The 23,721-nt window shown below is 38.4% G+C and overlaps 1 protein-coding gene and 1 long non-coding RNA gene across 3 annotated transcripts; one reads left to right on the top strand and one right to left on the bottom strand.

The window, feature by feature from the left end:
• Positions 1 to 502: 502 nt before the first annotated feature.
• Positions 503 to 22,965, top strand: LOC149806129 (gastric triacylglycerol lipase-like). 2 transcript variants are annotated; one of them, XM_089951020.1, is made up of 8 exons: positions 503 to 853; positions 4,168 to 4,276; positions 4,639 to 4,843; positions 6,707 to 6,950; positions 7,925 to 8,080; positions 8,368 to 8,439; positions 11,275 to 11,346; positions 22,683 to 22,965. In XM_089951020.1, the coding sequence occupies exons 1-8, from the start codon at positions 713 to 715 to the stop codon at positions 22,917 to 22,919; spliced, it is 1,236 nt and encodes a 411-aa protein (XP_089807146.1). In that variant the 5' UTR covers positions 503 to 712; the 3' UTR covers positions 22,920 to 22,965. The 2 variants fall into 2 exon arrangements, with proteins under 2 accessions (XP_089807146.1, XP_089807145.1); XM_089951019.1 differs by having other exon boundaries at positions 518 to 853; positions 4,168 to 4,285.
• LOC149806130 (uncharacterized) lies at positions 12,641 to 23,718 on the bottom strand. Its single transcript, XR_016419858.1, has 2 exons — positions 23,464 to 23,718; positions 12,641 to 13,019 (listed from the first exon to the last, which is right to left on the bottom strand). It is a non-coding gene; the product is annotated as an uncharacterized LOC149806130 (long non-coding RNA).
• Positions 23,719 to 23,721: the final 3 nt, after the last annotated feature.

A 23,721-nucleotide genomic window follows, 5' to 3' on the forward strand; every position in this document is an offset into this window, starting at 1 on the left:
TTAGTTTAGCGTGTATATAATGAGTTTCCAAGTTACATGGATGTATGCGGATCGAAATGAAGCGAATAGTCGCCATTTAAATACCCGCGTAATCAAATTTTAAAAATGACACCTTTTACAGAAATAGTCGTTACATGACCAGTAAGATTTGTACTTGAACATTATATAAGCTGTTAGGAGCGTGTCGATGTGTGCAATCGCTTAATCTCCTCCAGAATTTCATTAAAATCGGGTAATAACAGACGGCTTGAAAGTCAAATATCTGCAACAAATTGGATAATATTGGTGTCATATTGGTCACACTGTGTATTATATTGCCATTTTTTTCGAGTGAAGAAAAAGTTAACTCACACCATTGCCTCATCTTTTTTCTTGTACCTGATGTTAGCTTACAATCGATTCAGGCCCCAATCATTTTATTTTGGAACGGGGTGAAGGTGGGCGTACGGGGATCTAGGGATTCCAAGCCTAGCCTAATTTTTTGTTGCTACTTAAACAATAGCTTTTGCTACGTATTGTGGGAAATCTTGTACCTCCTCGGAAGATAAAATAGTCGGTATATTTGCTACAGTCAGACATCGCCTCAAGCCCCCCTCCTCCATCCGTTGTACGATATGCGAGTACATGTCATATCAGTTAAACAGGCTATCGTGCTAAGTATCTTATAAGAGTGTAACCTTGAACTGCGGCCAATCATTTGCCACGAGGAACCATGAGTATTGCAGCGATGAATGTAATTGCTTCAATTTTAATAGTGTTGTCAGTGGTTCATAAAAGTAATTTGTTCAAATTAGATAATGAAGATGCTCGATTTGGAAAAGTAGAAGTTGATCCTGAAGTTTCGATGAATGCGGTAAGCAACTTTTGAATCCTAAATATGCATGTACTTTATATATATTATTACTTCCTCAGTCCTTCCTATTTAACTACGTACACACAAACCTACTTTTTTATACCCTTAACTACCTATATACAGATCTATCGATCTATGTTTTTTTTTATTATATATATTTCTCTTTCTGTTTTATACAACTTGATTTTTAGACCACCGTCTTCTCCGTATAGGATCACAACTAAAAATTCCGTAGATTCCGATGACATATTTTAATAAACTATCAACTTTTTCATGCAAGCACCGTCACAAAAGGTAATAAATACCGAAAGAAGGCTGACCAACAAACGCAACATCCGGACTGACATGCGTGAAGCATAAAAATGTTTCTGGGTAGATTAAAACTAAGTTTTTATTGGTCATGCTTCCCGGTATTACCATCCTATTTACAGTGTGTAAACATTGAGAAGTGCAATTGTATTTACAAAGTACAACCCATTTACAGTGCGTGTAAAGAGAGAAGTGTAATTGCTTTTACAAAGAACACAAGATTTACAAGGAGAAGGAGCTTACGAATGACTAAGATTGTCAATCAAAGTTTCAAGCATACTATACCGTCTCTTGAGTTGACTGAGGTGGCCTAAGTTTGAGTTTTGTACCATTACAGTTTTGATATGAACCGTTGTGTATAGAACATCTAATCAAGTGTGTGTGTGTGTGTGTGTGTGTGTGTGTGTGTGTGTGTGTAATTTGGATTTTGAACGTAACTTTAACAATTTTTCAGTCATATTACTACGATGTATGCAGTGTGGCAGTTTAGAATGACGTCTAGCACTGTGGCATCAAGCCTCAGACATGTAGCATGATGTCCCACCCAGTCATATTATTCTGACATCAGGCCGACCAGTCCCAACACTAACCTCTTAATGCTGGGCGCCAAGCGAGGCAGCTGTTAGTACCATTTTTATAAGTCTTTGGTATGTCTCGGCCGGGGTTCGAACCCGCGAAATGCCGCATCCGAGGCGGATACTCTAACCACTAGGCCACCGGAGCGGTTCTAATCAAGTTATTTAGTACACGATAGTACATAGAGACATAAGATTACAATGTCCAATAAATATAGCGTCCAGAGCTCAGCAGCAACCATACAGCTGGATATGGATTGCTATTAGATCAGTTCACGTAACCAAACGGACAACTACGTCATCTAGAGACCAGAGCATAAGGGCTACCAGAGTGCTGCATCTCAACTACAATTTGTTGTATCCAGATAGCCCCAAATACAATGTATTGTATCCAGGTAGCCCAATGAACTACTTTACGATATAGTGCGTAGAGTCCAAGGGCTACCATAATGATGTATATGGGCTGTTATATCTTGTAATTAGGTGACCCAATAGACTATTACATTATAGTGTGCCCAGATCCATGGCGCTACCATAATTTTGTATCTGGGCTACTGTATGTTGTATTCCATTATCCCAATGGACTACTTCTTGATATAGTTCCTGGAGTCCAAAGGCTACAGCAATAATGTATCTGGGGCTACTATGTCTTGTTTTCAAGTAGTGCAATTGACTACTACATGATATAGTGCCCAGAGCCTAGGAACTACCTGAATGATAAATGTAGGCTACTATATGTTGTATTTAAGTAACCCACTGGACTACTAATGATACAATGACGTGTTTTAAAATTTGTGTATATGAGCTCCTTGGACTGTACATATTTTATCATGATTTCTACGCTGAGAAGGTCTTGGATGTTTTGTTTTCTTTTTTTTTAATGACTTTTGGGAGATTCCTGCTTGGTACTATATAGCCAGGATCGTGCTGATGTGCCACTAAACCACATACATACATACATACATACATACATACATGCATACATCATACATACATACATACATACGCTTTTTAACAAAGTTCTTTTCTGACCAAGCATGTAAAATGTGTGCTCTGGATGTTTATCTTATCATATACATAACACGTCCTATTTGTATTGACCTTGAACATTTCGATATTAAGGGAAGAGGCTCCACAGTGGGAACTTCAAACGGATTTTAGTAAATAAAATTGTAACTCATTTCTTAGCAAAACCAAACCATCAAGTAGATAGATAGATAGATGGATGGATGGATGGATGGATGGATGGATGGATATGCCATCATTATTCAGGTCTGCAGCCCCCAAAAAATAAACCTAACCATAAAAGTCATTAGTTTGGAAAGCTGGCTGTAATGAACAAGCAGTCTTTAACTATATGTGAGGATGTACTCTTCAAACAGGAAATGAAAAATCCTTTCTTTAAATTGTATGAGCTACCATTTTGTATCAATGTCAATGATATCACTATGAAAATACAAATTTTGGTGACCATTCTTACATGAATTTTAATTGTACTGTAAAATGAAAAATCTAATTGCTTCATTAAAAATTATAATGACCGCGTCCCTCAAATTTAAGTCAGTTGTATGTTTGTTCAGAGTACGAAAAGTTAATTGCATATTTAGAACAATAATTGACATATACTACTGGACTGAGATGAGTATATTAAGGCCAGTATATTAATTTAGGTTTCACCTCATCAAATCCATTTCCTTTACCTCAAATATAAATATCAAAACAGGAAACAATTAGGGTGTTGTATTTGGTCATGGCTGCAGACTTTGTATTTCAATGACTTTGAGATTAAATATTTCATGCATGACCTATAAGCATGGCCTAAAATCTGAAATTTTTCGAACCCTCCTCATCAACGAATATGGAATCCTAATGTGTAAATACTTATCGTGGGAATACGGAATCATCCTGCGGCAATACTTACTGTGGGAATGAGGAATCATTCTACGTCAATACTTATTGTGGGAATACCGATTCATTATTCTACGTCAATTCTTATCGTGGGAATACGGAATCATCATGCGTCAATACTTATTGTGGAAATGCGGAATCATTCTACGTCAATACTTATTGTGGAAATATGGAATCATCCTACGAACCTCAATACTTATTGTGGGAATACCGAATCATTATCTACGTCAATTCTTATCGTGGGAATACGGAATCATCCTGCGTCAATATTTATTGTGGGAATACGGAATCATCGTACGCCAATACCTACTGGGGACGTTTATGTGTTAGAATAACAAGTTTGTTTGTATCTGTACTACACTTCATGCATCGTTTAGTTTCTGAATGGAATTTTTTATTAAGCCAAGTGCCCTCGAAGTTTAAAACCATTTCTTCAGAAATCACTGTTGCATGTCTATTATCCCAATTTTAACTTGAAAATTATGTGATTTAATTTGAAAGCTTTTTCTTCCATTCTGATAGACACAGCTGATAACAAGCAAGGGATATCCATGCGAGAATCATTATGTCACAACTGAGGACGGCTTTGTGCTCAATCTTCAGAGAATTCCACATGGAAAGAAAAACACGGGTAAAGAAGGTATGTGTGAGATAGATATTTAGACGGATGGATGGATGGACATACACACATACATACATACATGCAGATAGATAGGTCATGAAGCAGACAACAAATGATGGTGTAATGATAGTATGGTAGTAATGGAAAAGAGTGAGAGAGCGAGCGAGCCAGCGAGAGAGAGAGAGAGAGAGAGAGAGAGAGAGAGAGAGAGAGAGAGATGTGAACACATTTATGAATCATACGAAATATAAACGCTGTGGTGTTATAGAAGAAGAAGAAAAGACGATGACAAGTGAAGATATATTGTACTCAGATATGTACGTGTGTGCATGTGTGTTTGTCTTTAAAAATATTTAAAAAATCAATTACAGGGAAGACAACCAAACCAGTAGTTCTCGTGCAGCACGGCCTTCTGGCCAGCTCTACATGTTTCTTGGAAAATTTGGCGAACGAGAGTCTGGGCTTCATCTTGGCTGACGCAGGCATGGACGTATGGTTGGGGAACAGTCGAGGGAACTTCTACTCCAGGAAACACAAGACTCTAAAACCGTCAGATAAGGAGTTCTGGGCATGGAGGTTGGTACAAATTGACAAACTCGTGCTCATTTTTACGCACAGTGAACAATTTCAATCATTTGGTGGAGTTGGCTGTTTAGTTGCATTTTCATAAGCACATTCAAATGTTGTCACCAATGATATTGTAACACGCAAGAGGGTCCCACTGCTGACCGAATCAAAACAACTATTGCCTGAATCTGGCTTGAAGTCCATGTTTTCCCTATTAGGGACCTTAAGACAACAATCGTTATCAAATGAAGGGTTCTTAGGCGCGTAAATACTAAAAATAATTTTTCTTTCTAAGTACCCAGTGCCCTCACATCCCAAAACTTTAAACTGATATTAGCATGAGTTTTTCTTTGCTTCACGTTGGTAAGCCTTTCCAAGCCGACAAGATTGGTACTTTACCTCATGCTTCACAAAACACCACCCAAACACGTTGCACAAAGAAGTATTCATATATCAAATTATTAAATACGTATACGTTAAAATATCCCGAGAATTTCTTACGTTAAGAAACTTCTGAGGGTCCATTTTACAAAACAGATCCTACTGTGCATTATGCTTGTCTGCTTTTAGAAATTGGCTAACTACTCGGTTTGAGAAATATCTTCCCAACACATACTCCCCATAATCAAACAAATTAATCACTAAAATCTAACAAAGCTATTAATAAATGCAGACGTAAATTCATGTAGCACGAATCCTAGGTTTTTACAATATTGTATGCATGCTGCATCCGATTCTTTACTTAAAATTAGATATGACATATATTACAAACTTTCATTGGACTAAAGTAGAACTGATAAGGTCACCACAAACTCTTTCACGCTAAGATCTGACAAGGTCATGTTTTGGTGGTCGCTCTTGTTGCAGCTTTGATAATTTTGGTTGAAATCGAGGTCCATAGCCGTTCGTTTTATTTTGCCAATACATGTCCATCACTGCTGAGAAACAAAGATTGAAGCTGCTTTTAAAAGGAATTTTTTGACTGTTCCATAAACTTCATCATGGAAATAACCAGAACATTATCCATTATATACATTTGCCCAATTTCAGCGTAAAACATGCAGAGATTTGATTTTAGTCAGATTGTTGCTTGTTCCAAAAATTTCGAACATGCCTGATTTTTTTTACGGTCAAGTGTAATCACCCTTAGGTAGAATCATCGATTGACATTTGATAGAGTTTGCATGATTAGAATCTGTTAGGGACCGACCTTTTAGTTTTCAGCCGATTGTTTTTTGGTGGTGAACTGATTTTTTAGTGCAAGCCAGAATATTTTAATTCATTTCAAGTCATGATACTATATTTCCGCTAATATATTCAGTATATGTTTTTTATTTCTGTAAATCACAGCAAGAATAGTTTTAGGTCATTCGAGGACCAGAAGTTTTGCTTGTACAAAATGCAGCCCCACCCTCACGCTCTGAAGTTAAAAATGGTCTGCCCATTCGTATTCTTTGTTGAATAACCAATTACGCTTACTTTACACTGAACTTATATTACATACTCAGTATCGCCATCATGTATTCCAGGAATTCTATTAAATTGCAACACCAGTCTGCTTTGAATAGCTTTAGTTAGGTATATAATGTATGCTACTTATTATTAGCATTGTACTCCACACTTAACAAGGGCGTCGGAACTAAAAAGACCGCTATGACCACAACAAAGTTTTGTAGAGAGTAAATGATGTCCACTCCTACCCCCGATTTTGACAAAGTGCCTCTGCCCCGAAACGGCCATCCAAATGGGCATTAGAGATTGTTTCGAAGCCCTTTAATTAAGTTGATATAATACTAGAAATGCAAAACTATTTTCATTAAACATTTAGTTATGATGAGGTTGGGATTATTATCTGTTATTTTTCTTCTGAAGCTGGGATGAAATGGCCAAATACGACATGCCCGCCAACATAGAATACATATTAGACTTAACTGGTGCCAAACAACTCACTTACATTGGGCATTCTCAAGGGACGGAAATGGCCTTCGGACGACTTAGTGAAGATGCGGAACTCAACAAAATGATCAATCTCTTCGTGGCATTGGCGCCTGTTGCAAACCTTGGCAATATAAAGGGACCTGTTAAGGTCTTTGCTCCGTATTCGAAGGATATAGAGGTAAGCACGCGCGCTTCATGCACACGCATGCATCAAAACAAATAGACATGTAATATTTCGTTTTCTTCAGTTATAAGTCAACGGACAGCTTGTGCATCAAGAGAAACAGAAAAAATACACTCTGGAATGAAATGATTATTGTAAAAATATCACTTATTTAACCCATGTATTAAAAAATTCGGGGATATCGTAATAGCCTCGCTCGCCATCTCTCTCTGTCTCTGTCTCTCTCATTTTCCCCTAAACCTCTTCTTGTAATTTCGCGAAGCTTTGGAGTGTGCTTCCCCAGGCGTCTTTTTCTACGATAGGGGTGTCATCTTTGGATACCTCCTGTGGGTTCCATAGAAGGGGTGACAAAGGTCAAAGATGTGTGTGTGTGTGTGTGATTTGGACTTTTAACACTAACCTCTTAATGCTGAGGGCCAAGCGAGGCAGCTGCTAGTACCATGTTTTAATAGTCTTTGGTATGACTCGACCGGGATTCGAACTCGCGATCTCTCGCATTTTCCAAACTTTCTTACCATGCTTACTACATGCAATCATCGCAGGAAGACACGTTATATATTTGACGGATTTTACATCATGAACTCACTTCTAGTGTGGGCATTTGCGAATGCGAATGCGAGCCATTGCAGGTGCTCCAGTTGTATGATACTTATAATAATTATGTAAATTCGTATGAGAAAAAAGTTGAGACAGATAGATTCGGACGTACAGAGACGGACAGACAGACGGACGTGCATGATTATGTCTCGGAGTCACCCTGTGCCACTTTAAGTGTACAAACTATTTCAAAGCTCGTAGATTCGATATACTTATAGGATATTTGTAGACTCAATAATTTTAAATAAAAGCCTATTTCATTAACATACTTCAGCGAATAATGCAGATGAATACAGCGAAGAAATCCTGACCATATGCAAATATTATAAGGGGCTATGAATAACAGTAAAATGAATTTTAATTTTTTTCAGGCATTTTTCGACACATTAGGAATTTATGAATTCCTGCCGGATACGAAGGTCAACCAATGGCTTGCAAAGAACTTCTGCGACAAAGAAATCCCTGAATTCTTATGTGAAAATGTCCTGTTCTTACTATGTGGATTTGACTACAAGGAAACAAACATGGTATTTTGGACTAAATAATGTATTGGTTCTCAGATAAAAATTTTGGGTAGTCTACGATTACTAAAACCGTTCCAATTATAGATAGTGGATAATCTCCTCATAAATATAAAACAGCAAAGAACATAAATACTTTTCTAAAAAGATGGATAAAGCTATTCTACACAACGCAGAAATTGTGTCAAACAATACCGCTATGAGATTTTCATGAACGTTGCATTGTGATTTCCACGCAGTAAAATATGTATTTTTTTCTTCCCAGGTATCTTTGTATACTTTCAATATTTCAGAGCCGTGTACCAGTCTATGTGGGACATAACCCTGCTGGAACCTCTGTCCAGAACATGCTGCATTATGCACAGGTAGAAAAGAGAGAGAGAGAGAGAGAGAGAGAGAGAGAGAGAGATTTATATATTTAAATGCGTTGTGGGGAACCGGGACCCTGCAACGACTGTTTCTTTTCCTCCGTATTTAATGCGGCCTTGAATAGATGTATCATCAGTATTCAAACGAAAAGTCACGTATTGTATCCAATTTTCATATCTTGCAAAAACAATTTAGGAATGCCTGTAGTGCAGGGAAAGTTAATTAATTTATCATATAAATTCTTTTTGTTTTTATAGTTAAATTTTTCAGAATGTTGATACTTTATCTCAAATTTCAAGAGTTCATCATTATTATGTCCAATTATGGTCAATGTTTTTTTGTTCTACATTATTATGTACTATTATGGTCGTGTTAATTTTGCTCCTCATTATGTTCCTTTATGGTCGTTTTGTTCTACATTATTATATCCCATTAAGGCCAGTGTTAGTCTTTTTTTTATACATTATTATGTCCCATTAAGGTCAGTGCTAGTATTGTTCCACATTATTATGTCCCATTATGGTCAGTGTTAGTCTTGTTCCACATTATTATCTCCCATTAAGGTCAGTGTTAGTCTTTTTGTACGTTATTATGTCCCATTATGGTCAGTGTTAGTTTTGTTTTACATTATGCGTCATTAAGGTCAGTGTTGGTCTTGTTCTACATTATTATGTCCCATTATGGTCAGTGTTAGACTTGTTCTACATTATTATGTCCCATTAAGGTCAGTGTTAGTCATGCTCTACATTATTATGTCCCATTATGGTCAGTGTTTGTCTTGCTCTACATTATGCGTCATTAAGGTCAGTGTTAGTCTTGCTCTACATTATGCGTCATTAAGGTCAGTGTTTGTCTTGTTCTACATTATTATGTCCCATTATGGTCAGTGTTAATCTTGTTCTACATGTTTATGTCCCATTATGGTCAGTGTTAGTCTTGTTCTACATTATTATGTCCCATTATGGTCAGTGTTAGACTTGTTCTACATTAGTATGTCCCATTATGGTCAGTGTTAGTGTTGTTCTACATTATTATATCCCATTAAGGTCAGTGTTAGTCTTGCTCTACATTATTATGTCCCATTATGGTCAGTGTTAGTCTTGCTCTACATTATGCGTCATTAAGGTCAGTGTTTGTCTTGTTCTACATTATTATGTCCCATTACAGCCAGTGTTAGTCATGCTCTACATTATTATGTCTCATTATGGTAAGTGTTAGTCTTGTTCCACATTATTATGTCCCATTACAGCCAGTGTTAGTCATGCTCTACATTATTATGTCTCATTATGGTCAGTGTTAGTCTTATTCTACATTATGATGTCCCATTATGGTCAGTGTTAGTGTTGTTCTACATTATTTTATCCCATTAAGGTCAGTGTTAGTCTTGCTCTACATTATTATGTGCCATTAAGGTCAGTGTTAGTCTTATTCTACATTATTATGTCCCATTATGGTCAGTGTTAGTCTTGCTCTACATTATTATGTCCCATTAAGGTCAGTGTTAGTCTTGCTCTACATTATGCGTCATTAAGGTCAGTGTTTCTCTTGTTCACATTATTATGTCCCATTATGGTCAGTGTTAATCTTGTTCTACATTTTTATGTCCCATTATGGTCAGTGTTAGACTTGTTCTACATTATTATGTTCCATTAAGGTCAGTGTTAGTCATGCTCTACATTATTATGTCCCATTATGGTCAGTGTTAGTCTTGTTCTACATTATGCGTCATTAAGGTCAGTGTTAGTCATGCTCTACATTATGCGTCATTAAGGTCAGTGTTTGTCTTGTTCTACATTATTATGTCCCATTATGGTCAGTGTTAATCTTGTTCTACATGTTTATGTCCCATTATGGTCAGTGTTAGTCTTGTTCTACATTATTATGTCCCATTATGGTCAGTGTTAGACTTGTTCTACATTAGTATGTCCCATTATGGTCAGTGTTAGTGTTGTTCTACATTATTATATCCCATTAAGGTCAGTGTTAGTCTTGCTCTACATTATTATATCCCATTATGGTCAGTGTTAGTGTTGTTCTACATTATTATATCCCATTAAGGTCAGTGTTAGTCTTGCTCTACATTATTATATCCCATTATGGTCAGTGTTAGTCTTTCTCTACATTATGCCTCATTAAGGTCAGTGTTTGTCTTGTTCTACATTATTATATCCCATTATGGTCAGTGTTAGTCTTGCTCTACATTATGCGTCATTAAGGTCAGTGTTTGTCTTGTTCTACATTATTATGTCCCATTATGGTCATTGTTAGTCTTGCTCTACATTATGCGTCATTAAGGTCAGTGTTTGTCTTGTTCTACATTATTATATCCCATTATGGTCAGTGTTAGTCTTGTTCTACATTATTATATCCCATTAAGGTCGGTGTTAGTCTTGCTCTACATTATTATGTCCCATTAAGGTCAGTGTTAGTCATGCTCTACATTATGCGTCATTAAGGTCAGTGTTTGTCTTGTTCTACATTATTATGTCCCATTACGGCCAGTGTTAGTCTTGCTCTACATTATTATGTCCCATTAAGGTCAGTGTTAGTCATGCTCTACATTATTATGTCTCGTTATGGTCAGTGTTAGTCTTGTTCTACATTATTATGTCCCATTACGGTCAGTGTTAGTCTTATTCTATATTATTATGTCCCATTACGGTCAGTGTTAGTCTTATTCTACATTATGTCCCATTATGGTCAGTGTTAGTCTTATTCTACATTATTATGTCCCATTATGGTCAGTGTTAGTCTTATTCTACATTATTATGTCCCATTATGGTCAGTGTTAGTCCTGTTTTTACTTCATTACGATTAATTTTATCTTTCAGTCAGTAAATTCAGGTTTATTCCAGAAATTCGATTATGGTTCTGCAGATGAAAACATGCGACATTATAACCAGGTAGGTCCTAGCAACACCGTTTAATTGCTTACCTCATTGCTGAAATTAAATTCTCAGATCGATGCAAAATAAGGAATCATAAATCCAGATATGCCATTCATATCAATAAGTCCAAGAGAAGGAGGGAATTTCTTTAAAAAACAAAACGCTGACACGATCAAATGATATTTAGAGAATGTCAGTGATGTGCCCGGACTATGCATCAAAACGTGATTTCTTCATATAGACAATGGGCAATAACTCTTGCCTATTATTTTCCTTGCCACCGCCAGGTGCTGAGAGTTATAAGCTGTGCGATATTGAGCATGGATGCTCGTATAGCGGGTGCTGGAGGGTTGGGTTGGGAGGTTTTTAAAGCAATGTGATTGGGTACGTATTGTCCTTGAAACACACTGATGTTAGGAGAATAGGTAATAGGAGGAGGGGATGCTGATCTTGACTTATCTCTCAGGTATCTTTCCAGGAAAATGTTGCTCGGTTCCCCATGTGAACAATAACCGTTTCTCCTTACCGATATACAGCACAGCCTAAGGTCGCATGATTGTGACGTTTATGCTGTTAAGAAGACAGGTATCGAAATATTCTTATCTACAAAATTCACTGTCGAATCCAGTAAAGCCAACAGGCTATGTTGACTATTACATGGGTCTGATGGTCATCTGGGCCGCTGACACAGGATCTACCAGATCCTTAGTTTGTCTCTACGAACCTAAATCTCTGAGATAAAAACTGTATACGGCTGACTCTGCATGCCAGCCAACCGCTTCTACTATGTCTCGGATAGAAATTTTGCGTTCCAACTGAGGCTCACAGAGATCACTCTAATCTCATGAGCTGAAATCTTCATGAGACGACTTTGATCTTGTGATATTTCAGAGTAGGTTCAGCGTAGAACCTACCTCAGCCACGACGACAGGGTTTCAGGGGTGATATCTTGCTTTCATGCTTTCACTGGAAGAAAGAGTCGTTGCCGCGTGCAAGGACTTGCCTTCTTGCGTTTCAAGAATTGTTTGAGAGCACGAACATGGTGTTGCATGGCTGCTGTTCTCCATTTGTCTATGGAGGAGAGAGAAATGTGTATGACAATTTTCTGATTGCCCATTGATTGTAACCTAGTTGTGGCGTTTGATAGGGTTGGGGAGGGGTGCTTCCAATATATTATTTAAATTACCATAGAAGTTCCACATCGGGCTCGATTTTGTAGGGAGTGGAAAAAGTGATAGAGAGAGGTAAGGCTCCGAGCCCCCAGTCAGCAATGCCGACAGTTAAATTATTGAGAACACAAAAGGTGAAATTAAAAAGAAAAACAATTTAATACAATTCAAAATTCAAATGATAATAATTTCCCAATCACTCTTCTTCCTCTCGACCAAGTGATAGCCTATTGCATCCTTTGATTTATAGTGTGAGAACGCGTTTCCACCTGTCCTTGTTTTCTACTCATCTGTATCTCTCCTATCCCACCAATTTCTTCTGTCTTTCCGACTTCCTTCCTAACTTCTTCTGCAAGACTGCTCCTTCTCCAATTCATCTTCCTCGACTCCTTCTCCTCCTTGACTCTGCTCTCCAACTAGCCTTCGATTCACAATCGACTTCTCCACTAATCTCGATTCCGTCTCTCTCCTAGAGACTCGGGACTAAACCACACCGGAAGTCTGTCCCCTAAAAGCTTCCTGTGAAAACACAAGGATGTTAGCATATTTCCTTATCCATCTCGTCTCAAACTAAGCCAACAATCAATCGTCAGATAAAGGCTATTACATTTTTCGGTCACGCATTCGTGCACATCGCAATACCCATAAGTTCTTAAATGGTAAACAACGTCGTAATAAAAGCACAGTATCAACTACTTATCATACAGACATCAATAAATTGCGTCACATCAGTATATATATTCTTAATCTCATTATACTGAACAATAGCACAGCAATCAGACACATTCTGTACATTACACTCTCACAAGTGTACACAAATATTCAGATATCCATATTAACTAATTTTACACACTGCAACAATTTTCGAAAGTTACAATTCAATTCAACAGTTGCAAAATCTAGAATATCATATGATTAAGTGTACCAGTTTACTACGAAGTAAACAAATACTGAATTGCAATATTAAGTCTAACCACGAGCTAGCAATCTACATAATTCTTTACATAATCATAGCTCATTTCTCAAATATGCATGTAAATTAAACACTACAAAGGTAATTCTACGTACTAACGATTCTAGTAATGAAGTATACATACTGCACATAATTACAATTACAATGCCATAATAGTCTGCAACAATGGAGCAAATAATTCACTGACCTTTACGAAGCTTTGTCTTTCCTTAGAATTTCCTAAGTTTTCCCGCCAATTTACGAGTGGCTTTCCGGGAGTTATTGCCTTAATTTTCGAGCACGATGTTTCACAATTACTGAAGTTTCTAGTCTAAATTACTCAATTAAATTCGGATTGAAATAGTGACCACGCCCTCTCTCAATTCCGATTGGATATCGATTCTGCCCTGTTCTATTCAACTTAGCAGACAATGCTCCTACCGTCTGTCAACGTGGTGAGATTTACGACACCAATAAGGGTCCTTTGTTCTTGAACAAAGCTTTCAACGTCCACATGTGATTTTTGACACCCAACAAACCTGGCTCTCGTAACAATTACGAACAGGACCACTATAGCCGCGGAGTCTAACCTATATACATAGATTCTAACCAATTCCTTTGTCCTTGACTTACGTAATCACGGGCATGCAACGTGACACTAGTCTTGGATACAAAGCCTGGTTTTGTCACGACCACCACTGAACCATTCGGATCAGAACTGAAGATAGTTCGGATCAACTGAAAAGGTATGTAATTCGTTCACCCTATATATTGACGTTAAGGAAACATGTTTTGTATGATAGCTGCTTCGGCGAAGTGCGAGCTAAAGGCTCGAACTTATTTGAATTGAGTCATGTTTAGCTCCCAGAACAGATTCCGTTTGGGAAACAGGGTGAGTGGAGTTGGTCGCCGATTTTAAAAGTGGTTAACAAATCCGATAGATCTGTATCATGACCGATATAGTAGCCTTTGATAGTAATTGGAATCAAGTTTTCTCCTCGAAAATCCAGAGAAAAAAGTAGGTCAGTTGGACAATTGAGACATTAAAAGAGATAATGTTATTGATTTAGCACAATTCCTTGAACACCTGCATTTTTTCCCTCACAAGCCTTAATATAGGAGGGCCATCTTGCTCGTGAGATTCTCTCCACAATAGGTTGAATTATTTGTTCCGCATGGCTCTCCGAACAAGAACCATGCATGAAAAATAAGATGTTCCGGGTAGGGATGGAACACTTGCGTCTGTGGTTGCTTGAAAAGATTCGGCCTGGCCGGAATCTTCCTGGGTAAATCTATGTCTAGATATAATAGATCTTTGACTCAGTACTTGTCCCATCTGAGAGTGTCTATCGGAATCATTTTGCGATTCAGACCGCATAACTTCTGGAATATTTTAGGTACCAAAACTGTGGAAGGGTAGGTGAAGGCCCATAATCCATAGCTTATTGACAATGCGTCCACGGCTCACGCGTCTGGATCTGGAACTTTGGAGACGAAGATGAAAACGTGTAGTTCTACCATGTCGCAAATAAGTCTATCGTCGGGCGCCCACAAAGTGCGTAAATCCAAAAAAAGGCTTACGGGTAAGAGACCATTCTGTGTGAATGATTCGACCATTCCTAGTCTGCTGAAATATATCGCATTTGTACATTTATGTTGACTACTTCTCACCAAAGAAGAAACTACCAAATCAGAACACACAGGTCGGGTGATTTGGTGTCCCTACTAGGTAGGTCACTACTATCGAGTTGTTGGACATTAGGAGGAACATTCGACTTGAAAGACCATCCTTCCAGAACTAGAAGACAGAAGACGTTGATATCAGCTTTCATACCTAGAACGTTGATGTGGAGGAGCCGATCCCCTGGCTCCAACGTACCACTGACAATAGTTAAGTCTGACATCAAATGGAAGTCTCAACAGTTTGTACTGGCATTGGTATATACCGTCATTTCCTTCTGTGGCTTCTACAGAGAGACCCCTGACATAAGTCAATTCAGGCTGTGCCAATGACAGAGGAATTATCATTCTGCGGGTGTGATCATGACTTGTTGATCGAGGAAATCGGAGAATGTGCGTCACTGAACTAGCAGTATCATCTGTAAGGGGCGCATAAAAAGATGGCCGAGCGGAATCAAGTAATATTGTCGCACTGAATAAGCAGAGGATCTGCAAAAATGCTTTCGCTGAAATTCAAGTCTTGTTGGAAAGGGACTACACCAGTTCGACGGTCCTGCTAAAGCGATCGAGTAGAAACCGTAACCGAATGAGGTTGGTGAGAAATTAACCCAGGTGGACAAAACACAGGGACGTTGAAGGTCGGATTTGTCCCCATTCATAAGAAAGCCTAGTGACGCTGTGTGGATAGGTATCTGAAAATAATAGTCGATCAGATCGAGACTGACGGCATACTCATCCTTCCTGATGAAGAGATGGATTTATCTCACAGTCTCCATCTTGAATTTTGGTGGTAGAATGTATTGATTGAGGTGACTCGGATCGATGATCGCTCTCAAATTCCCGTTCGTCTGCTGAATGAGAAAAACCCTGAATTAAACCCATGGTGATTATGGTTTCTGTACAATCTTCACCGCCCGATTGGCGATAAGTGTCCGTATCTCCCTTTGTGAAAAACATCTTTCAACCCGGTCTGACGGTATTTACATATGAAGGGGTGAAGGAGAAAGGGGAGGGGTTGGATAAACGAAATCTGAAGCCCTTCCGAAACGATTTGGATTACCCAATCATCCTGAGGGAAAAGAGTTATCCACTGAGCGTGAAAATGTTGGAGACGGTAGGCTGGCTACGGGTGGTGGGGTTAGCATGTCAGCATCTGTCAATGGGAGGTTTGAAGACAGAGAAACTCGGTTTCTTGCCTCCATGGTAATTTTGATTAGACTGTTTTCTTCTGTCATTGGGCTGGAATCTATACAGAGTCCTTGACTATAGAGATCCCTTGTCCCTATTCCGCCTAATATCCCTCTTTTGTGGTTGTGACGGATTGTTCCGAAATGCCGAAGTGGGGTGGGAGGCAAGTTGGGGGTAGTTCCTGAGCTTCCGGCCTCCGAACTTATTCAATCTTTCCTTCAAAAAGTAAAGGTGGCACATTCGGGGTAGTTCTTATCACCAGACTGTGGTGTGGCTTAAGTGACATGCAACGTAAGGCACGCGTAATGTGTGACCAAATCCAAATAGGCGGAAGCTGTAAAAGCATTTCCCAGAGAGTAGTGAGCTGCTCTATTGATTACTCGAACACTTCCGGCTGTCACTTTCTAGGCGTGGTCGTTGCCTGATTTATCTACCAGTTGGAAAATGGTTAATGATGCTAAGTCAATCATAGAGAAAGTAACAACTACATTCCTGACTAGCTTGGAAGTATCCCTAAGCACATATTTGTCCACATCATACAACGTTGGCAGGGACATGTGTACTGCCACCATATTTTTGTCTAGTGCTGGGACGTTTGTACAAAAGGCATCTGACTGTGTCTCGTACCAACGGTATGAGGATGCCACTGATACTTGGCTTTCTGTAAAGAAAGCCTTGGCATTAGCTGGATCCCTAATCCGATCTGATAGACGATCATTAATTTCTTTTATTTTCCAAGATTAGGGAAGTACCCAGAAAGGCGGTGTATCTTCATCGTCAGTGTCTATAGACGCCTTAAACTTATAATTCGTTGTGGCTGTAGGGTTTGGAAAGGCGCTCTGGATCCGGTAACAGACTAAAACTGTAAACTAAATTCCGTCTTTTCCATATTGGGACCGGAATATGTCTGGTTTGGAGTCAGTTCGACGTAATCGTTTGTAAGTCTTGATCTTTGTCAGCCTGCATTTCTGGGTATACCATTCCAGGAGGTAAAGATGACGATATTCCGTCATCTCTATCTAGTTCACTGATTCTGGCTTGAGGAAACGCAGTGAATGTTGGGATGGCTGGATCGGTCGGTCGCATTTGTCTCGCATGGACCGACGGATGTTTTTCCGGGCGAAACCATTTTGCACGGATGCCGGCTGTTAAAATGTCCGTTACGGGATTAGCCGGTACCGGCATCGTCAAAAGCCGGTCTGGTATGATGGAATTTCCAGTAAAATCTCCGTCGTTTAAAGAATATGTTGCCGAAGGTGCGGAAGAACGGCAGGATCGATCACTAAAATCCCCGTAAATTGTATACGGCCGGTCCGGCGTATGAACCAGTTCCTTAGCTTGAGACCGCTGAACGCCAGGACGTCAAAGACAGGTCCAGTTTCTGATCCATTGGATCTAGTAATGGTCACATTCGCCTGGACTTGCAGACTCTAAGGCCATGTTCAGACATGAGTGGGAACTTAAGTCCATCGGGGTTCCTAAAAGTGTGTGTGTGTGTGGGCACATTTCCCTAAAGCGTAGAAATTCAGATTCAAGGAAGGGAAAAGAGGCCAAATTTGCCGACACTTCTGTTCAATGGTAAAAGGACGTAACCACTCTGATAAATTTCCCTAAATTTATATTGATGCCCCGTAGCTTTTTGACGTCGTAAATTAGGTGATAGGGTGGGGTAGTGACCCCGCTAGCGTCCTCCACAAGGCTCGCAAGAGATCTTGATTTAAGATGGAGACTTAAAATATCAACCTCCTTGCGATTTGTGGTTCTTTTATCCATTCCTTTAGTTGCTTTTTGTAACACCGTTGACCAAACGTGGTAGACGTTACACACGCTGCATGTTAGAGAAGAAGTGAATCTTGTGCAACCCAGGTACATGTCGTAGTTGTCTTGACTGGTCTTAACTTTGTGTACAATTAGTGCATTTGGTCACCATTTCAGACATAAATGACACAAAATTAAAGAAAATTAGCACGAAATATTATAAGAAGCAATTCAGCGTGTAAATATTATGAATCTACACTAAAATGTTATAGTAAAATTTACATTGGCACGCTAAGTCAACAATACAACAACAGGGTGGACGCCATTTTGGTAAAGTGAGTTTAAAAGAGAAAGTCCGTAAATGGCAAATTTATCCAAACTGCTGAAGAAAATATAAAAGTAATGCATACCACTAGGTAGCAATGATTAGGGAACACAGTACTTTCAAGTTCAGCATTAGCTTGTGATAAAAACGTAGAATATTGACTTTAATATCAAGATGTAATATCAAAGCGAAGCTTAAAAGCTGGCGACACCTGGCGGTGAAAAGGTAATGCACAAGAGTTATTGCCCTTTGTCTATATAAAATAGACGGGAACGGATGAGTTTGTTCTTTTGGTATGGCTGTAATCGGGAGGTAGTAGGCTTATATCCAAACGTTAATGTCATTGTTAACTATTCTTGAAGAAACGTAATTGAATTTTGCTTTCTTTATGGGTGCGTTTTCGCACGAATAATCAAAAATAGGTTTTCATTTTTTTAAAAAGTGATTCGCCGTTCTGGTGACCATGATCATGAGATAATGGCGGCAGTATACACTATTTTGACAAGAATGTAACGGTACCTTTATAACCTTAATAAAAGTTGCCAGTATGGCGGTTAGCTGAGAAAGCATTTCGCAGGGAAGACGTTTTACTATTCGATTAGGAATAAAGGTTTAAACGTGTTAATCTTATAGTAGAATTAAAAGTAACGAATTTTAAAGAAAATTAATTATTCGTGTAGAATGAATGTTCCGTCATGTAATTCAAACTTTTTATTTCTGAAAGTGACACATTTTCATGAAATGTCACTAAGAACAGGTTTAACTTTTGAGTGTGGTTGAACATTAAGCGAGACCATATAATTAACAATCAAATGCGCTAGCAAACTATTCACAATCTGGCTGCAGTTTCTCAAACATTCTCTAAATTTTTCACTAAATTGAGATTTTGCATTATCTTCCGTATGATTTTAATAATACTGGGAAGTTTGCGACATTTATATATTAATATAAGAGATGTAGCACTGTCCTTTTTTTAAAAAATGGTATACCTGGAATTCTTTTATTCTTGAAGAAAAAAGTTGAAGAATTCAATAGATTTGAGGAAATCCCCTGTTTTTCAGACATAAAACAATACTAATTTTCGTAGAATACACGATATCATAACCGTATTTAAACCTAATCGCAACCCAATGGTCAGGTAAAACCATACCTCCGAACTAAGCAATGAGAAATAAAATTAATCACCTCACTTGCGGAAGAAAATATGAGATATTTAGTTATGCCGAACCTACTCAATCTTTCAAAAAAGTCTCAAATTTGAGGAAAAATTCAGCTCAAAATTTAGTGCTAATTATTTATGAACTTTGATGGAATAACTTTGAATTATATATTTTGAAGCAAGTGTGTTATTTTGGGCTGATAAAGATGGACACAATTTTCATTTCAAAACGTTTTATATAAAGATCACCAAGGTTATGTGCAATATGCCTATTACCAGCCCCACCCACCTGTCAATCAATCTATGTATGTTCGAGAACCGATGGTTAACTTTCCAAACCTTTCACACGCTATCTGGAAATCATGAGCCAATCACTTCTATACTAAACTTTTGTCGAATATCCGACTTGAACTTGTCAGATATCAGGGTAGTTTTCAAATTCATTTTGTCACATCCTCGATTTTCTCATACAGTTTTTCAGGATATACTTAGGCTGTTCAGTTTTTATGACGCATTTAATAAATTTATTACACTGATTACATTGTGAGTAGCACGATGTGCCTTCAGTACCGTCGACTTATTAGTATACGTGCGCTTGTATGTACGTTCTTGGCACATTCTGTAGAATAGGGTATATAGAATAGGCCCGATGCGTCATACTGCATTTCGTAAGTGGCGTCTGATGTTGGAAGGAATGACGGTGGCACAGTGGTTAGCGTGCCGGACTTTCGACCGTTCGAATCCCAATGCTGAATCAGCCCGGGTCAGTTAACGCGCTTACGAAAGAGGCATTTTACACCATTTGACTCGGCACTGAATAACCTATTTGTGTTGATGTACCGTAAAACACCAGATGAAACCTTATTTTGGTTTAAATGTTAGATTATGTGCCTGTTTATGTCGTTCTTTAGATTCCTTTGCAGTTTTGTTTTCCCTCCAGCACAAAATGACCAACCATGTAAATAACCCTAAGCTAGATTAGTAAGTTATAATTGTTTAGTTGCCTCCTGCAGTTTGAGGTTTCTTATTTAATGACATCATATGTACACATGGGAAAAATATTGCGACGACTGTTTCTATATGTATCCGAGTCTTTGTACGTGTTTCTTTTTGTTAGTTCTAAGGTAGGTTCATCCAAAATGACAAGTCTTTTATTTCATTTGAACTTGACCAATCTTTATTAGAGGTATTTTTGTCAAAAGAAATTGCTTTCGATATGGAGAATATGGTACCATCGCCGAGGCAGCTCTTTTCTAATGGGTGTTTGACTATGTCCCTTACTAGCTAGAATTAGTGTTGGGTGGAAGATTTTTTGTTGTTGTTGCACTTACCCCATTTCTTGTATGACACTTTATTTAGTGATTTCGCGACTTGGAATATTACAAGTCAAGTCCTCTTCTCTGATAATTCGGGGACTAAAATCCCTGCCAATCAGTCAGACTTTACCTTGTGCAGAGGCGTAATGTACGAGCCTTGGCGTAGCAAACTACACATAGAATACAAATCACGTGGTGAGCAAGTCATTTCGTGTGCATTGGAACCAGCAAGGGTTCGCCTTTGTTTGGGATTGATTAAGATAATTGTACCAAACAAATATGACTGAGAACAAAAACTTCAAAACTGGTTGTTCTTATTTTAACTAGCCTGGGTTCTTTCGACTCTAATGGGTTTTTGTCCAAGACAAATACAAAATTGAGACATAAAAGACAAACAATAACAAATACGAAAGCTCAGAACTGACACTGATTCTTTGTGAGGCCAGAATAAGGTGGTATGAAGCCCTGAACAATTTCATAAAATCCACCCAGACTCAACCCAACACCCGAAATAAACAACAAAAAAGACTAAAAGAATAAAACACCATTTAACTGGGTTGCGGCCCCCTCTTAAATTTCTCAGTGCGGAGGACGCTTGGTTTCAGGGTTCAGGTAAGATTCTTTTTTTTAAAATTTTTTTAATTATTTTTTTGAGGTCTCAGATCTCCAGCTGCGGTTGTGGGTAACTGTAATTAGTATAATGTCACTGAGAGTATGGCCAATTACTTGAGACGTGTTCTGCTACTGGACTGCTGTCCTAATTTCTCTTCCGATCAGATCTGTGACTATGGGTCCTTTTGTGTAGATTTTCAGTTTTTCAGACATGCTGAAGCTGCAAATTTTGCATGTGATGATATAAATTACATTCTTAATTTTGCAATTTTGTTTTGCCATATATGTTCAATTTTTCGTTCGTCACTGTGCTAGAGAAAGTGTTTTTTTTTATACCTATAATATTTTAACCTGTTTTGCACCTTTTATCAACACCACAAAGCCCAGATATACCATTATGGTCGTGGCATGTGATTGATGTTGACTTTGCTCTTAGATATCTCAGCAGTTTTTGGTCTGCGGTAGACTAATGCTGGTTTGTTCGGGAGGATTAGCTTTGGTGTGTCACACGATTCCACATGTGCCAGCACTTCTGGATAATTTGATCAACATTGGTATTGCATGTCTGGACTTTAGACTCGAAAGACAGAAATCTGTTTGCTCTGTCTGGGCTTTTGACTCGAAAGACAGAAATCCGTTTGCCACGTCTCTAATGCAAATTAATGGATATTGTTTGGGATCCGTTTTCTTTCCTTTAGAGGGTGGTTGCTGTGACTGGTTAGTGTGCCAGACTCATGACCAAAATGTGCTGGTTCGAATCTTACCATCAGACAAGCCTGGGTCAGCTACCATGGTGTGTCCTTGGGAAAGGCACTTTAGTCCAATTGCCTTGGCACTAAGTAACCTATTTGTGTTGCTGTGCCGTAAAGCACCAAACCAAACATTTCGTTTATCTTAGATCCGAATTATACACGGGTAAATTGAATATGTACCAAATTCCTGAAAAATGGAATTTTTAAACACGAAATATCTGTTTCCGACTTTTGGGAACGAGTGATATCACAAAGACACAACCAGCCGAAATTGGCTTGAGTATGTATGAATATGTATGTTTTTGAAGAACACATGAAAATTAGTGTTGATGTTCCGTAAAGAAATTGAAGCATCCAGTTACAGAACTCTCGAAGTGTTAAGTACTATGAGATTGAAATGTTTGCTGTGTTTGCGATTGTTTCTCAATTTTATTCTGCAGACAACTCCGCCATTATACGATGTGAAAAATATAGAAACACCGATAGCACTTTTCACGGGACCAGAAGATTGGTTGGCAGACCCTACTGATGTCAGCAAGCTCCGTCCCCTCTTGAAAAATGTCATATACGATAAGGACATTCCAGGCTGGAACCACCTTGACTTCATTTGGGGAATGAACGCACCCCAGGCCTGCTACAGTGACATCATTAGATTGATTGGACGCATACAGCAATAAACTGCTATAAATTAATGAAGTTTGCAATAAATTTAGAATGCTAAAATATGATTTTGTATATTTGCAAAGGCCGTTATATATAAAGAAAGATTTAATCCTAAACGGACACATTCTGAGACCAAAAAACTGAATGAACAAAGATGCACGAAAACAACTACAAATGCGTAGCCTCTAATCATCCCGCTTTCTGCAATTAATGTCTGAATAAAAATCACTATCAGTCTCCATACACATACACACACACACACACAGTGCCAGATTAAGGCCCTCGGGCCCTGAGCGCTGAAAATATTATGGTGCACACACATCCTTATGAATATGTATATAAATAACTGTGGATTTCGGTTTAGTCCGACAATGTGAGACATAGCACATGTTGATTTTGTTTTAGTGCTATGTCTTACCATCCAAATAACGGCCTTGTATAGCGTGTTCCAATGTCGTTGACATCGGAACGAGTAGTCACAGTTTCAGGAATATCTCATACATTTGTCAGCATATATCGGCACTCTTCCGCTAATCTATGTGTAATTAATATACTTACTGTGCTTTTATTATCCTGGGGGAATGAAAATATGACGTAAGCAAATGGACGCATGTTTATGTTCCGTTAACATACATTTGAATCTGTTGCAATGCGACGGTAGTCGAGATATGCCGAAGTATGTTTAAGTAGATTCATGTGGCGGATATGTTTCTTGAACGAAACGAAACGTTGCTATACAGTTACAAAAGGTAAAATATATTTTTATTCGTTTCGTTAAAGAATAATATTTCAACTTAATCCGATTTCGGCATTCCC

Source organism: Sinohyriopsis cumingii, chromosome 2, assembly GCF_028554795.1.
Source record: "Sinohyriopsis cumingii isolate HCF-2022 chromosome 2, ASM2855479v2, whole genome shotgun sequence".
NCBI classification, from domain to species: Eukaryota; Metazoa; Mollusca; class Bivalvia; order Unionida; family Unionidae; genus Sinohyriopsis; species Sinohyriopsis cumingii.